Source organism: Balaenoptera physalus (genome assembly GCF_965194825.1).
Source record: "Balaenoptera physalus genome assembly, chromosome: X".
NCBI classification, from domain to species: Eukaryota; Metazoa; Chordata; class Mammalia; order Artiodactyla; family Balaenopteridae; genus Balaenoptera; species Balaenoptera physalus.
The window spans coordinates 53,601,621-53,618,081 of record NC_138903.1 but is presented as its reverse complement, the minus strand read 5'-3'; the positions used below and the strand labels follow the sequence as shown (position 1 = coordinate 53,618,081).

Below are 16,461 nucleotides of genomic sequence, written 5' to 3'. Positions count from 1 at the left end.
GCAGCTACATGGATGGACCTAGTGATTGTCATACTGAGTGAAGTAAGTCAGAGTAAGTCATATATCATATGGTATTGCTTATATGTGTAATCTAAAAAATGGTACAAATGAACTTATTTACAAAACAAAAATAGAGTCACAGATATAGAAAACAAACTTATGGTTACCAAAGTGGAAAGGGAGAGAGGGATAAATTGGGAGATTGGGATTGACATATACACACTACTATATATAAAATAAATAACTAATAAGAACCTACTGTATAGTACAGGGAACTCTGCTCAATACTCTGTAATGACGTTTATGGGAAAATAATCTAAAAAAGAGCATATATATGTATATGTTTAACTGATTCACTTTACTATACAGCAGAAACTAACACAATATTGTAAATCAACTATATTCCAATAAAAATTAATTTTTAAAAAATAAGCAAAAGACCTAAGTAGACATTTTCCAAAGAAAATATTCCAATAGCCAACAGGTACACGAAAAGTACCTCAGCATCATTAATCATCAGGAAATGCAAATCAAAACCACAATGAGATATTACCTCACACCTTTCAGAAAGGCTGTTATCAAAAGACAAGTGCTGGCAAGTGCTGGGAACGATGTAGAGAAAAGAGACCCTTTTATACTGTTGGTAGGAATGTAAGTTGGTACAGCTGCTATGGAAAACAGTATGGAGGTTTGTAAAAAAATTAAAAATAGAGCTACCATATAATTCAATTCCAGTTCTGGGTATATATCTAAAGAAAAGAAATAACTATCTTGAAGAGGTATCTGTACCCCATGTTTGTTACTGCATTATTCATAATAGCCAAGACATAGAAATAACCTAAGTGTCCTTTGACAGATAAATGGATAAAATAAATATATACAAACACATACACAATGGAATATTATTCAGCTGTAAAAAGAGGGAAATCTTGTCTTTTCCACATCATGGACTAACCTGGAAGGCGTTATGCTAAATGAAATAATTCAGACAAAGAAAGACAAATACTGTATGATCTCACTTATATGGGGAATCTAATAAAACTGAACTTGTAGAAACAGAAGAGATTGGTGTTTGCCACATGCGAGTGGTGTTGGGTAGGGGAAATAGGTGAATGTGGTCAAAAGGTACAAACTTTCAGTTATAAAATAAATGAGGTTGAGGAAGTAACGTACAGCATGAAGATTATAGTTAGCAAAACTGTATTGTGTATTTGAAAGTTGCTAAGAGAGTAGATTGTAAAAGTTCTCATCAAAAGAAAAAACGTGTAACTATGTGAAGCGATGGATGTTAAGTGACCTTAATGTGCTTATCTTTTTGCAGTATATACATATATCAAATCATTATGTTGTACACCTTAATCTTATACAATGTAATATGTCTATTATGTCTCAAATTAGGGAAAAATACAAAATCTGAGCAGACAAATAACAAGTGAGAAGGTTGAATCAGTAGTCAAACCTCCCAACAAAGAAAAGCCCAGGAACAGATAGATGGTTTCACTGGTGAATTCCATGAAACATTTAAAAAAGAATTAACACCAGTCCTTCTCAAACTAGTCAAAAACCTAAAAGGAACACTCCCAAACTCATTTTATGAGGCTAACATTACCCCAGTACCAAAGCTGGATAAAGATACTACTAGATATCCTTGATGAATATAGATGTAAAAATTCTCAACAAAATACTAGCAAACCAAATTCAACAGCACATAAAAGGATCATGCATCATCATCAAGTGGGATTCATCTCTAGGATGCAAGCATGGTCTACATATGCAAATCAATAAATGTGACACACCACATTTATAGAATGAAAGATAAAAATCACATGATTACCTCAATAGATGCAGAAAAAGCATTTTACAAAATTCAACATCTTTCGTGATAAAAATTCTCAATAAATTGGGTATACAAAGAACATATTTCAATATAATCAATGCTTTTTATGACAAGCTCACCACTAATAACATAATATTCAGAGGTGAAAGTTTGAAAGCTTTTCCTCTAAGTTCAGGAATAAGCCAAGGATTCTAAACCTCACCACTCCTATTCAGCATAGCTCTTGAAGTCCTAGCCAGAGCAGTCAGGCAATAAAAAGCAATTAAAGTTAGAAAGGGAGAAGTCAAACTGTCTCTGTTTACAGATGATATGATTTCATACATAGAAAACTCTAAAGACTATCCCAAGAAATAATAATATTAGAATAATAAAGAAATTCAGTAATGTTTCAGGATACAAAATCAGTGTACTGAAATCAGTTGTGTTTCACTAACAACAAACATCCAAAAGAGAAATTAAGGACACAATCCCCTTTGCAATAGCACAAAATAGTAAAATACTTAGGAATAGGTTTAACCAAGAAGGTTAAAGATCTGCACATTGAAATCTATTAGACATTTATGAAAGAAATTGAAGAAGACACAAATAAATGGAAAGATATCCCATATTCATGAATGACAAGAATTAATATTGTGAAAATGTCCTTACTATACAAAGCCATCTTTATACTTGCTGTAATCCTTCTCAAATTCCTTGGCATTTTTCATAGAAGGAGAGAAAACACTCCTAAGATTCATATGGAACCACAAAAGACCCCAATTTACCAAAGCAATTCTGATAAAGAAGAACAAAGCTGGGGGCAATCATGTATCCCAATTTCAAACTATATTACAAAGCTATAGTAATCAAAAAAGTATGGTACTAGCATAAAAACCAGCATATAGATCAATGGAACAGAATCAAGAGCCCAATTATAAACCCACACTTATGGTCAACTAATATTTGTCAGGAGGCCAAGAATATTCAGTGTGGGAAAGATAGTCTCTTTTATTAATGGTATTGGGAAAATTGGATGTTTACATGCAAAGGACTGTATTGGACCCCTATATTACACCACTCATAAAAATTAACTCAAAACGGATTAAAGACTTAAGTGTAAGACCCATATCTATAAAACTCCTAGAAGAAAACAGGGAAAATACTCCTCAACATTGATCTTGGCAATGAGTTTTTGAATATGACACCTAAAGCACAAGCCAGAGAAACAAAAATAAGCAAGTGGGACTACATCAAACTAGAAAGCTTCTGCACAGCAAAAGAAAGACAATCAACAAAATGAAAAGGCTACCTATGCAATGGGAGAACCTTTTTATAAACCATACACCCAATAAAGACACACACACACACACAGAAACACACACACACACACACACACACACACACACATACACACTATGGAATACTATTCAACCATAAAAAGAAGGAAATCCTACCATTTATGGAAATATGGATGGTCTTTGGGGAGTTATGCTGTGTGAAATGTCAGACAGAAAAATACAAATACAATATGTCACTTATATATGCAGTCTGAAAAAGGCAAAATTATAGAAACAGAAAGTAGATTAATGGTTGCCAGGGGTTGGGGTTGGGGAAAGTGGGGCAATGTTGGTCAAAGGGCACAAACTTCTAGTTATATGATGAAATAGTTCTGGAGATATAATGTACAGTATGGTTAATATAGTTAACAATACTCTATTGTATACTTAAGGTAATTGTGTGAGGTGATGGATGTGCTAACTAACCTTATTGTGGTAATTATTTCACAATATATATGTATAATGAATCATCACATTGCATAACTTAAACTTACACAATATTGTATGTCAGTTACATCTCAATAAAGCTGGAAAACAATAACAAGAACAAAAACAAAACAACAAAATACTGGCTTTTAGAAAAGAAGTGGTTCCTTCCCACCGAAGTGTGCATGTCTTAATATGTTATATGATGGCTTAATATGATACTACTTCCAGGGTAATGGGATCAAGTCGTCAAACAAAGGCAAACAGAGAAGCTATAATGTTGAAATTTCAGACACTGACCAGCAGATGAAAAAGGTATTTGGGAGCAGCAGAGAGATCATCCTTGCATTCTGAATCATATGCTGTGTGCCTCAGCCTATTCTGTTCTGAATAGAGATAAGGATTAAAAGTGGGCACTAGGTGCTTTGAGAAGCCCCTTGCTACTTAATTTATACCATTTCCCTTTGATCTCCCGTCTACTCTAGGTGTCACCTCTGCTCGCTCAGTTCCTCCTTCCTACCCACCACCGCAGGACCCGTTAAACCAGGGCCAGTACCTGGTCCCTGATGGCATCGCTCAGTCGCAGGTCTTTGAGTTCACCGAACCCAAGCGCAGCCAGTCACCATTCTGGCAAAACTTCAGCAGGTTAACCCCCTTCAAAAAATAATACCAACAGGGAGGCAGATAATTTTAAAATAAAGTAAATAAAATTATATTTATAGATGGACCTTTTTTCGGAGAAGCACTGTTGAAATTTATATATATATATACACACATATACACACACACACACGCATACACACACACATACACACACGCACACAGGACCTTGAGTGTACACACACACACACACACACACACACACACACACACACATGCAGAAGGACCAAAAATGTTTTCTGTTGTTTTGGGGAAGTAAAATCTGTAGTTGGTAGGAAGGAGTACCAATGAATTCCAAACACACGATCCCTTCTTTAAAAGTTTTCCATTCTTACCCTGTGCCCCTCCCCTTTACTTTCAGAAAATGACATTTCTATTTGTTCCTTTTCTTGTTGAGATAATCTTTTTGCTCTCCTGTGAGTGATTCATTGACTTGTCATTATTAACATAGATGTGTTTGTATTGTTTTTTAGTTTCCTGATGATACTGATGCTGATGACTTTTGAATTTAATTTGATGTGGTGGAGTTTGAGAGTTTTGAATTTCTTTTTTTCCTTTTCCTTTTCACTGGGTAAGGGGAGGATCCCCTTCCTCCACTCCCTCAACTGATCATCTGCGAATGTTTCTGCAGCCCTGCAGTTGCCCCAAATAGCCTTTTCCCTGCATCTTCTGTCCTCAGTCATGCCAGTCTGGACATGCTCTGTTGTGCCCTGTGACATAACTGCTCAATATTTCTATTGCTTTCACTGTGTTTTAGGTGTTGTAGAGAGATCGAAACTAAACAGAAGCAAGGGAATGTCAGAGTAATGATGCTGGAGAGGACTTCTGTTCAGGGAGCATTCTGCATTTGGGCTGTTTCTTCTGCTAGCACTGGGGGTTCCCATGTTGCAGCACTGCTGGGTCATGCTAGTTTTGTATCTGGGGTTTAGTTTGGGTCAGTTTTTCTCTTCTTCATGCCACTTTGGTTATGGTGTTTCTTCTAGGCTTGTCCCTCCCCTAACCTAAAAAATCTGAACTAGAAGTAAAGAGGCTGAGACTCTGCCTCCTGGAGGAGGGATTCAACTGCCTCCAGTACCAAGTAGGTTTAGGGTAGGACTCCCCACTGCAATCAGGGGCCTGGTTGTACCTGCTCCCCATTGGCAGATTGTTTAGGCAGCATTGCTGGAGTCTGTAAGAGGTCAAGACAGAGCCCACCTGACCAAGATCTTCAACTGTATTCAAATTATTGACCTGGACAGAATCAAAGGCTGATAGTAACCTCTTATAGGAAAGAACAAAGATGGGCATGGAAAGAGACAACCTCAGCCCAAGATATGTACTTACAGTTCCTAACTTATGTGAAACTTCCCCCATTGTTAGCCGATTGCATGGATAATCTTCCATGGCTCCTTCCTTCCCCTCTTCCTGTCTTCCTTCTTTCTCCTGCTGTCCCCTGAACAGGAGGGTTGCTGGTATGAGCATAGTTAAAGCGCTTCTGGCACTCAAAGACTGCCCTGTTTCCAACATTCTCCCATCCCACAACATTTGAAGTAAGCAAGCGAGGAGCCCAGGGGACTTTTCCCTGTGGAGAAATGATCTGAGGCAGAGATGCTACCCTCAGGCTCATTTTTGGTAGGCTTTACACTTAGGAAAAACTAACTTTCCACACAAAGAGACAGACTCCCTATGGGTACTCCCTATTCCTCCTCTCCACATAGCCCCTCAGGTAGATAGACCTTGAACAGCAAGGAGAATGGAGTACAAAGGAGTAAGGATGGGCCCTACTATGGAGAGCCATTCTAGTGAGGAATCTGGAGATTGTGAGTCTATCCTGGACCCTGTGGGAGAAGACTTCATCATGAAAGGACCTCAGCTTAATGAGCAGCAGCCATGGCTGCATGGGACACAGCATAGCTGGCTCTGCTCTTACGCCTCCTGACCCAGACCAGGCCCTGCCCAGCCTGGGAATTTTTCCTCTATGGGAATCAAATTACAAGCTGTTTAAGCTCCCATTCCACCACACCCAAATGAGACTTGAGGAGTAAGCCAAGGATAAGTGTGAGCTGGGCAGAGGGCCAGGGCTCGGGACTGGCCACAATTGCTCAGCACCTGACCCAGCTACTTAAGCCCACTTAACAAGGAACCTGGTACCCAGTGCCTAAGCTAAAATGGATTCCCTGGCAAACAGAATGTCTGGCTGTGTAGGCCTCCCTTGAGTGTACATTATTTTCCTACTTTCAATTCCTTCCCACTAGGCTTGACCTTGACTTGTTTCTCCAGGGCCTGGGGGCACACCAAGAGGGGATGCGTGGACAGGTCCCTGGACCTACAACTTCTCTTGGCCAAGCTCCCTCACACTCCCACTTCCTGCTCCCCTGGGACTGTGCCCAGAGCTCCAGGATCAGGAATTATCACCTCTTTCCACCCACCTCTTATCCACCCAACCCACTGGCCTCATCAGATGCCAATAACTTATGAAAACAACAAGAAATCTGTTCACCATTGCTTGGAATATTCCCCCAGCCTATGGCAGAAAAGCAGACCAGTGGCCAACAGCCCCAAGGGGAACCCCATTACCTGGGCTCAGGATCCAAGCCTATTCTGTATTCCCACAGCAATGCTATCCCTAAGAACTCTGTAAATCTCTGTTTCTGCATGGCCCAGAGATACCCCTTCCTCAACTCAATGAGGCCTGGATTTGCTCAAAAAGGCTTTGCTAATATATTCTATGGGCCCTCTTGTGGGATGGTCCTAACCCAGAAATCCACCTCCTCTTTCTCTCTCTCCCTCTCGTCCCTTTTATGTGTATATCTCTAAAGGATTTATAAGGACAGCAACAAGAGAGTTCTAACAATTCTAGTGTGAAGCCAAATAGTGATCTTTTAGTGCTTTGGGGATGGGGTGGGCTGGGGTGGATGGATGGGCAACAGTGATTTTGATTACCCCTGCTGCTCTGCACTTGCCAGTTTATTATTTCATTTCTTCTATCTGACTGTTTGACCCTGTCAAACAAGTGTCAAAGTTGTGTGTTTAAAAAAAATGTTTAAAAAAAATATGATGTTGTAATGACACAAAGCCTTATGAAAATATTTATGGAGTTCAATAAAAGAAGTAAAAAGACACCTCCAGGCATAGCTGTCATGCCATTTTGTGTGTGTGTTTGTGTGTGTGTTTTACCAGTTGCAAAATAAAGGGAATTTGCCTGGCAGGGACAGCTTACACCAGCCTAGTCTTGGCCTGCCAGCCCTTCTGTTCTATTGCCAGGCTTACCACGGTCTGTCTGTGGCCTCCCATGTCTTTTCTGGAAGAGTGGGTCACAAGAATCAAGTTTGATCCTGTAACCAGGGGTGCTTCAAATGTCTTCATGGGTGGGACTTTCCTTCATGTCACTTGGCTCTTTCACAAGACTTGAAGGCCCATTCCTGACCTCGCTCCTTTCCCTTGCAGCTGTAAGTCCAGTACCTGCCCTGTGTACTCTCACGTGAGCTTAAAAGCTGCTTTTTGGACCTAACCAGAATCCATATCACTTAGGAATCCCCCACCTCCAGTTCTTTCCTAATGCTTCCAGTCCTGTCTCCTTAGAGGTAGACATATTCTTTATCCGTCCCCCAAAGTGGATGGAGTGACCTTACTGTTTCTTTCATCATAGTGTCTCCTGCACGTACATGCTCCTTACTGCCCACAAGGCTCCCATGTGGTGTCTTATGCTGCCCATTAGAGACACAATAGTTTGTATGTTCTGATACTACTTAACTTGCCTTTCTCCAGAAGAAATAAACACTGACCCTAATAAAATGCTTATTCTTCACCCATCTCCCAACCCCCTTCAAATTGATCTCAGAGTTGCTTACTCTCAGAGAGTTCCTGGGTGCAGCATGGGTTGAGGGGGGTTGGGAGCAAGAATATGGAATGGGTTGATACTAACACATGAATGTGTCACTCTCTATAATCTCCTTGAGAGCCCTGTCTCTTAAGTTTTCTAATCTAGGCTTCCAACAGGTGACTACAACCATAGGTCCTTTTGTCTCTAGTACCAAGAGCAAGGGGGAGGAGGCCTAAGGTCTCTGTTGTGGGCTTTGGCTTACTTCAGTGTTTCAGTCACAGAGACCACCACTCTGCTGCTTGGCCCACTTAACTTTTGGACCCTTTGGGATTTCCTTATTTATGATGACCTGCTTACCCCTGGCTCCCAGAGACTTCTGTCCTGAATAGGATACAGGACTGGTGAGGTAGATCTTGCTTGCCCGGGCCTTTACCTACCAGGCCCAAGATAACAAAATGAGACCTCAGCATTCCACCAAGTCCAACCACCTGCAAGGCAACAGTTCAGCCTGGCCATAGGTAGATTAGACCATCTGGGTTTGCAACACAGTTAGAGGGGGTGTTTGGATGTAAAATTCATGTTCCCTGGAAGCACTTTATTCTGATTCCATCTCTCCCATTTCTCTCTTGAACTGTGAATTCCTTCTCTAGTAGGCCATGAGTGTCACATGGACACTGTTTTCTCATATAGTTGGGGAAGAGGAAAAAAGGAATGGTACATGGCCACAGAGTGGCCCTGTGTTTTTCAGAAGCCTCTATTATTTCTGTTTAGCTCACCAGTGCATCATTTAAGGCAGATTTTTAGGCAAGTTTATGTCCATCTCCACAACAGCCATGCTGCCAACCAGCTGAATTAGATTCAACTTGCATATCCTGAATACGTAATCTGGGCCAGGTACACGAGAAGATGACTAAAATAAAATATCTACAGTCACTCAGAATTTAGTGAGAACATATAAGCATGGACCATAACAAGGATGGATGTGGGCCTGGAAGCACTCAAAAAATGGAGTGGTTAATTGTGATTGAGGAAGATCTTTGCAATCAGGATAAGTTTAGTTGTGCTGCAGTAACAGATATTTCCCCAAATCTTAATGGCTTTAACATACCAGAGTTTATTTCTTACTCATACAAATCCTGCTGTGAGTCCACGTGACTCTCTGGGGCAGCTATCACCCATGTGATAGTACACAATCTGGGCTGCTTCTGCCTTACTACACCTCCATCTCAAGACATTTCCATAATCACCACAGCTGGAAAGAGAGCCCTAGATTGTTTCTCACTTACAGTTAAATTCTCTAGCCAGAACTGGTCACATGGCTTCATCCAACTTCAAGGGAACAGAAAACTGTAAAAGTCCTATGAACTCAGAAGGGCAGGAGAACTAGATATGGATGAACATTAGAAATCTCTACCAAAGAAGGAAATGTTTGAACTAAGTTTCAGAAGACAGGGAAATTTCTACCATGTTAAGGTTAGAGCAACTGTGAAGTTAAGGGGAACAGTTCACACAAGACAACCCTCCCTTCTGACACCAATTGAAAGTCCAGGGGTCCCAAATAACACCCTTAGTTTCGATAATCCACCAGAAAAACTCACAGGGCAGAGTATAAGAAAGTACCAAACAGGGAGCTTCAGTTTTCCTATCCCTGTGGAGTCAAGACAATGTTACTTTTCAGCATAAATATGTGACAATATTCATGGAGTATTGTCAAGCAGGAAAGCACACCCAAGCTTCTAAAGTTTTGTTGGGGCTCCATCACTGCCCCTCTGGCTGATCCCCTTCTCCAGTCTTCTCAGAAGATGAGCTGATACCAGGTAACTCAGAGCCCCCACCCTAAATCACATTGTTGATGTGGCCAAAATCCCAATTCTAAATAACATTGTTAGACTATCAGTTGACCCAAGGCCCCCAGGCAAACAAAAATACTCCTATCAGACATGACATTTCAAGGGCTAAGAGATTACCTCCCAGAAGCTGAGGGCAAGGGTCAGACCCGTCTTTGGGCTAGGATAAATTCTTTACTACACACACGTGGAAAAGGCATGGGGCAGGGACTGGGAAGAGGAATAGAGGGTATGCCAAGTGGAGGGAATAGCACAACTAAAATCCTGGTAGATAAGGTCAGATTCTCTGTATATGACTTTGTATTCGTTTATTAATCCAACAAATATTTACTTGCATGCTAGAGGTGAACAAATTAGATAGTGTTCCTATCTGCATGGTGCTTGTGGAGTGGTAAATCATACTCAAGTACAAATTCCTTTGTAAGTGTGTATTCCTGGGGAGAGAGATGGGAGCTTCCAAGCTCTGGTAGCAAATCAACCACAAGTATAGCTTCAGCGAGACACCTCCTAGCTGTCCAGCTTCCTGATCACCAGATTCCATACCCTCTGTCTCCTGTTCAGCCTTAGCTAAGGCAGTCCACATTTATTTCCAGCCCCATACCTATAGGTACATGTACTGTCCCCATTTCATAGGTTAAACAACATGATCAACTGAAAATCCTTTTTATTATTAATAAATACTAGCTAGCACTTATGGAGCACTTGCTAATATGCTAAGCTTTGTGATAGGTTCTCACCATAATCCTAAAGGGAAGGTATAAATATTTTCCCTATTTTACTGATCAGGGTCACAGAGTTAGCACATGAGCTGGGCTTAAAACTCAGACTTGCCCCACCTGAGGTTCTTACAACACTGTGTCATCCATTACTGCAGCAACATGGCAATAGACCAGACACTCAAGAACTGTTGAATATATTAGAACTGAGGATAATATTGATAAGGATGCAAGCTAACATGTTGTAGCAGATGCTGTTGGTGTTCCATCCATCTCCCTTACCATTTCCTTACACACCAACCTGACTTTCAATATCCAGCACCCGTGTCTTTGTTGGAAGGCTTCCCTCAGGCTGATGGAACCCACTTTGTCCAGAATATAGCAGGCCAGAAGTACCTGAGAATTACTGTCTTCCCTGCCCTGGGAATAGCCCTTAATCAATGACTGATGGGGGAAGGGTATAAATGTCCTTGTTCCCTTGCTCCTCAGGGATGATAATTGAAAATTTTGACACTTTTCCCCAGAGTTTCCCCAGGGATTAAGCTTCAGTTGCCCACTGTAGCAGCTGGTTTAATAACACACCCCATATTTGCTGCCTTCACCTCCCTGCATCACTTCCCTAATCCCCTCATATCAGGGGATATGCTTCTTGGGGAGATTCAGCTAATACACATGAATTAGTGCTCAGGGTGTATCGTGTGAAGTGCTACCATTCTCACTGAAGCATTGGTGATTTTATAAGTTAGGAATTGTGTCTGGCTGTATAAAACAGGAACCCTCAAAGCATCCCCTTCTTGGATCAGACTCGATAAGAGACAAATATCTAGGGGAAAAAAGAAATGGTGGCATTTCAGGCAGGACTTGAGAGAGTGACATAGCACCAGGAAGTTTTTCTTGGTACCCCAGAAATCCCATTAGGGAAATGGTGGTGTTGGAATAGCAATGCAGTAAAATTATTTTCAAATTGCAGGTCAAGAAATCAGTTTAGTTGAACATGACCAACATTTTAAAAAATGAAATAATAGAATGGAATAGAATAGAATAGAATAGAATAGAATAGAATAGAATAGAATAGAATAGAATAGAATAGAATAGAATAGAATAGAATAGAATAGAAAGAATAGAATAGAATAGAGTATTGTAGATAGAAAATGTATGTAGTGTTTTGAATTTGAAAGGTATGTATACTGGGATGCAATATTAAAGGTATTAAACATTAAAGGTAGGTTGTCACAAAGAATGTTCCAGAAACACCGGTATGGAGCCAGACTGCCTGGGTTCAAATCATAGCTCTACTGTTAGTTGGCTGTGTGACCTTGGGTAGTTACTTAACTATTCCATGCCTTAGTTTCCCTATCTGTAAAATAGGGATTCTAATAGTATTATCTATTACTGAAAAATTGTTGACTGCCTTTCTAGTATCCATTTATCCTTTCTTATTTGCAACTCAAACCCCAATTTTGAGGCAACAGTGTGCTCAGTTAAATATTTATTTTTCCAACTTCTCCTGCAGCAAAATGTAGCCATGTGACCAACACCTAACTAAGGAAATGTTAGAGAAAGTCTGCTGGTAGGGGGCTGGTTTCTGATAAATCTTTTGTCTCCTGATAAAGGGATGAAATACAGCTGGCACCAACACCACTTTTCTTTTCCCTATTTTGAGTGCAGATGTGATACCTTGAGATAGGGTGGCCATCTGTGACCATGAAGTAACAAGCATGAGACTAAAGATCTATACATACTAAGGATGGTAGCAAAAAAAGATAAGAGACTGAGTCCCTGATGACATTAGTAAATTACAGAAATATTCAGCAACCACCTACCTCTGGATTGTTATTATGTGAAGAAAAGAAACGCCAACTGAATTAGATTACAGTTAGATAAGTTTGATGTCACTTGAGGCCAAAAGCATGTCTGATGCTCATAGGAATTTGTTATGATGATAAAATAAGTTAATACATGTAAAGCAACTACAATAGTAGTAGCTCAATAAAATGAAGGCTGTTATTATTATTATTATTATTATTATCACACTAAATCACTGTGAGGTTCAGAGAAGGGAAAGAGGGAAGGAGGTTTTCCAGGATCATAGTTTTCCCTTCTCTAAACTGAAGGAGGGTGACTCAAATTTGAGGTGACTCAAATTCCCCTAAATCCCTGTCCAGCTCCCTTTTCCCTGAAAGGAAAGGCAGAATGGTCCAGAGGAACCCTGAAAGTTTCACTCTGTTCTTTTTGGGTTCAGCATGTCCTCTGTGCTCACTGAGACCAGAAGCCCAACATAGCTGAGACAGGGAGTCTTTACTGGTCTCTTCTGCTGTCCTCAGTTCTGAGGACTAAAAGGAGCCCAACACAGCAAGTACTCACCTGAATTTTATACCTTCCCAGAGAGAGATTGAGGTCATTCCCTTTACCTGGTAAGGTGTACTTGTCTATAAAATGGAAACCACTCATTGTTTTATAGGTAACCAGACACTCTCCTTCCCCCTGAGGAAACCCCTAATAGAAAGAGCTCATTCTTGTAACACTTAGAAGTTCCTTCTTCATCTTGCCTGCTCCTATCCCTTCCCCTACCCACATAGTTAGAGACACAGGTCCAGAAACCCTGTATCATAGCAATATTAAAAAACCTGGGATAAGTCAGTTCTGCTCTCACTCCAGACCTGGGTACCCCATCTGGGACAGGGCACATGGTCAGAGTAAAGGACACAAGATCATCCATGAGGAATACAGAATAAAATATTAAAACATCTCTATTATTTAAAAAATAAGAAGGAACTTAATTTGTCCCAATAATTAAAATGGATTGTCAGTAGCACATGCTTATAATAAATACACCTATATTGGGAAGTTGTGCTCAGAAATGTTTTACTGATGGGGTAGAGGATCAAAAATGTTTGGAAATGCTGGTCCATATTTCATTAAGATTTACTGAGCACTTACCATATACACAAGCCCTATTCTAAGTGCATTACATGTATTAAATCAATTTAATCCTCACAATAGCCCTATAAGAAAAATACCATTATTTAACCATTTTGCATATGAGGTAACTGAGGCACATATTGGTTAAGTAAATTGTCCAAAGTCATACAAGTAGTGAGTGACAGAGTTTGGACTCAAGCCCAAACCATCTGGCTGTAGGGTTTGCACTTTTAACCACTTGGTTAAACTAAAAAGATTAGTCAGTGAAAGCCAAATTCCAAACCTCTGCTATAAAACAAATATGCTAATCTGAAATCATCATTTTTTTTCAGAGCAAGAATTGTTTTATTTCTGTCTGGCCATCTCCTCCTCCAAGAACTCTGGAGCCAAACGGCCTGAGTTCGAATCCCAGCTTCATCATCCACTTCCTAGCTGTGGGACCATAAGCAGATGACATCCCCTCTCTGAGCCTCATTTTCCTCACCTGTCATATGGGAATAAAAGTAGTTAGTAATTACTTTGCAGAATTGTTACAAGGAGTAAATCAGTTTACAGCTAACATGGAAAATACCACAATGCCTAAGACATAGTAAACACTCAAATTGTTAAAAGTGGGGCCTTACAGTTTCTCAGAAAGTTTGACATGCAGTTACCATATCAACATCAATTCCATTCCTAGCGATATACCCAAAAGAAATTAAAACATGTCTACACAAAAACTTGTACATAAATGTTCATAGCAGCTTTATTCATAATTGCCAAAGGTGGAAAAAAACAAATGTCCATCAAGTGATGGATAGATAAACAAAATGTGTTATATCTCTATAACAACAGAATACTATTCAACCATAAAAAGAAATGAAATACTGATATGATACTGACACTGATACTACAATGGGTGAAACATTATGCTATGTGAAAGAAGCCAGACTCAAAAGGATTTTTATGGTTCCATTTATATGAAATGTCAAAAATAAGCAAATCCATAGAGACAGAAAGTGAATTATTGGTTGCCAAGGGCTGGGAAGTAGATGGGAATGACTGCTAATGGATTTCTTTTGGGGTAATAAAAATTATCTAAAATTGATTGTGTTAGTGATTACATAATTCTGTGAATATACTAAAAAGCACTGAAATGTATACTTCTTAAAGGTTGAAATTTATGTTATGTGAATTATATCACAATAAAGCTGTTACAGATAAAAGGAAGGGGGCCTTAATGCAACATTTTCCTGCTCCTATGCTATTGAAGAATTCTGCAACACAGCTCTCCAAATTTGCCTCAAGGAGAAACCCTTGTTCCACTGCCCCCAACCCCATGCCTATATGAAAGAATTTTCTCAAATAAATGACAGTGACCTTCCTCTTTCCTCTGCCTGGCTTCCAGCCTTCTCTCCATCAACCCTCTGTTGTCTTCCCTGCCAGCAGGCGTCCGTAGTACCACCCCACTAGGTTTGTCCCCTGGAGAGATGTGAGGGTGGAGAAGGGGCTGCCTAACCTTTCTGTTCAGAAAACAAATTGATGGATCCATGCATTATCCTTTATATATACATTTGGTCTTTTCTAATTAAGTCAATTTAAAAAATGATTATGGCATTTTACAGTGTCCTTTTAAGGTAAAGAATATTTGGCAGATTTCTGTCAAAGAATATGGCTGTTATATATCATGATTTTTTTCCTATTACAGTTACTTCATTTCATTTCCTTCCAAAACTCCGCAAGAAAAAAACAAAACCAAAAACAAATTGCTAAATTTTTCAGTGTGGGAATAGCATTCACGTTGCAAAGTCTGTTTACTGGTTCACGTGATCTATGCATTCACCTCAGAGGCTCTGATTGTTCACACAAAGCAAATTCAAATATCTGGAAAAGTGTGTCCATTGTGAAAACTCATCATGGCCTTCTCTGAGTGGTTTGAGGTTAGCTGATCAGGAGAAGTCCTGTTTTGATGAAGTTATTCAAATCTTCATGTTGTCACTATGGGAAAAACAGCTCCCTCAAAATGTTTTGTTTTGTGAAGAAAACAGATGCCTTGAACATGATATTCACTTCCTTTGGAAGAATACCACATTTTGATAAGTGGAGGTATTTTTTTCTGAAGAACCTACTGCTCTCATATTAATTAAAAGTGATTCAACCAGTGCATAAAGAGATTTTAGTGTCATGGTTAATTTACAAAGCAGCGAACCCAACAGATTGAGTGCTGAGTTAGTAACCTGTGAACTTCGGGTTTCTTTAATATGCTTTTTTTAAAAATTAATTAATTAATTAATTAATTTTAGGCTGTGTTGGGTCTTCGTTTCTGTGCAAAGGCTTTCTCTAGTTGCGGCAAGCGGGGGCCACTCTTCATTGTGGTGCGCGGACCTCTCACTATCGCGGCCTGTCTTGTTGCGGAGCATAGGCTCCAGATGCGCAGGCTCAGTAGTTGTGGCTCACGGGCCCAGTTGCTCCGCGGCATGTGGGATCTTCCCACCAGGGCTCGAACCCTTGTCCCCTGCATTGGCAGGCAGATTCTCAACCACTGCACCACCAGGGAAGCCCCTTTAATATGCTTTTTACTTGTTTGGAAGCAAAAGATGGACTTTTAAGAATAACAAAGAATATAAATCTGCTGATTGAATGTAAAATAGAGGATTGTCATCCACAAAGTCCCACATCATGTCTATATTTTTTAGGCTGATACATTTTTATCAGGTATGTCTAGTATTTGAGTTGAAACCATTTGGCAAATGGGTTCCTTCCACTATTTCTCTTAGAATCACAGATCCTCTATTCCTGGAGGTAGAGGCTTTGTCTGGCCTCAGTCACTGGGGAGGATGTCAGCCCATCAAGTGGGAATCCAGGAGCTAATGGTAATACATTTACATACATCTGAACTGGGATATATTAATATTCAGTTTAGCAAAATGATTAAGTTTGTGACTCTGGGGTCACA

At 39.9% G+C, this 16,461-nt stretch overlaps 1 protein-coding gene across 9 annotated transcripts in view; it reads left to right on the top strand.

The window, feature by feature from the left end:
- Nucleotides 1-14,613, top strand: part of ARHGEF9 (Cdc42 guanine nucleotide exchange factor 9) — a 225,543-nt gene extending 210,930 nt beyond the window's left edge. For 8 of the 9 annotated variants that reach the window (XM_082444962.1, XM_082444969.1, XM_082444966.1 and 5 more), the window contains one exon: nucleotides 4,065-7,340. In XM_082444962.1, the coding sequence (XP_082301088.1) occupies nucleotides 4,065-4,246 (182 nt within the window). In that variant the 3' untranslated portion in view covers nucleotides 4,247-7,340. Of the gene's footprint in view, nucleotides 1-4,064; nucleotides 7,341-13,858 lie in introns of those variants that run through there. The other variant, XM_082444965.1, reaches the window with a different exon arrangement.
- The last annotated feature ends 1,848 nt before the right edge of the window (nucleotides 14,614-16,461 follow it).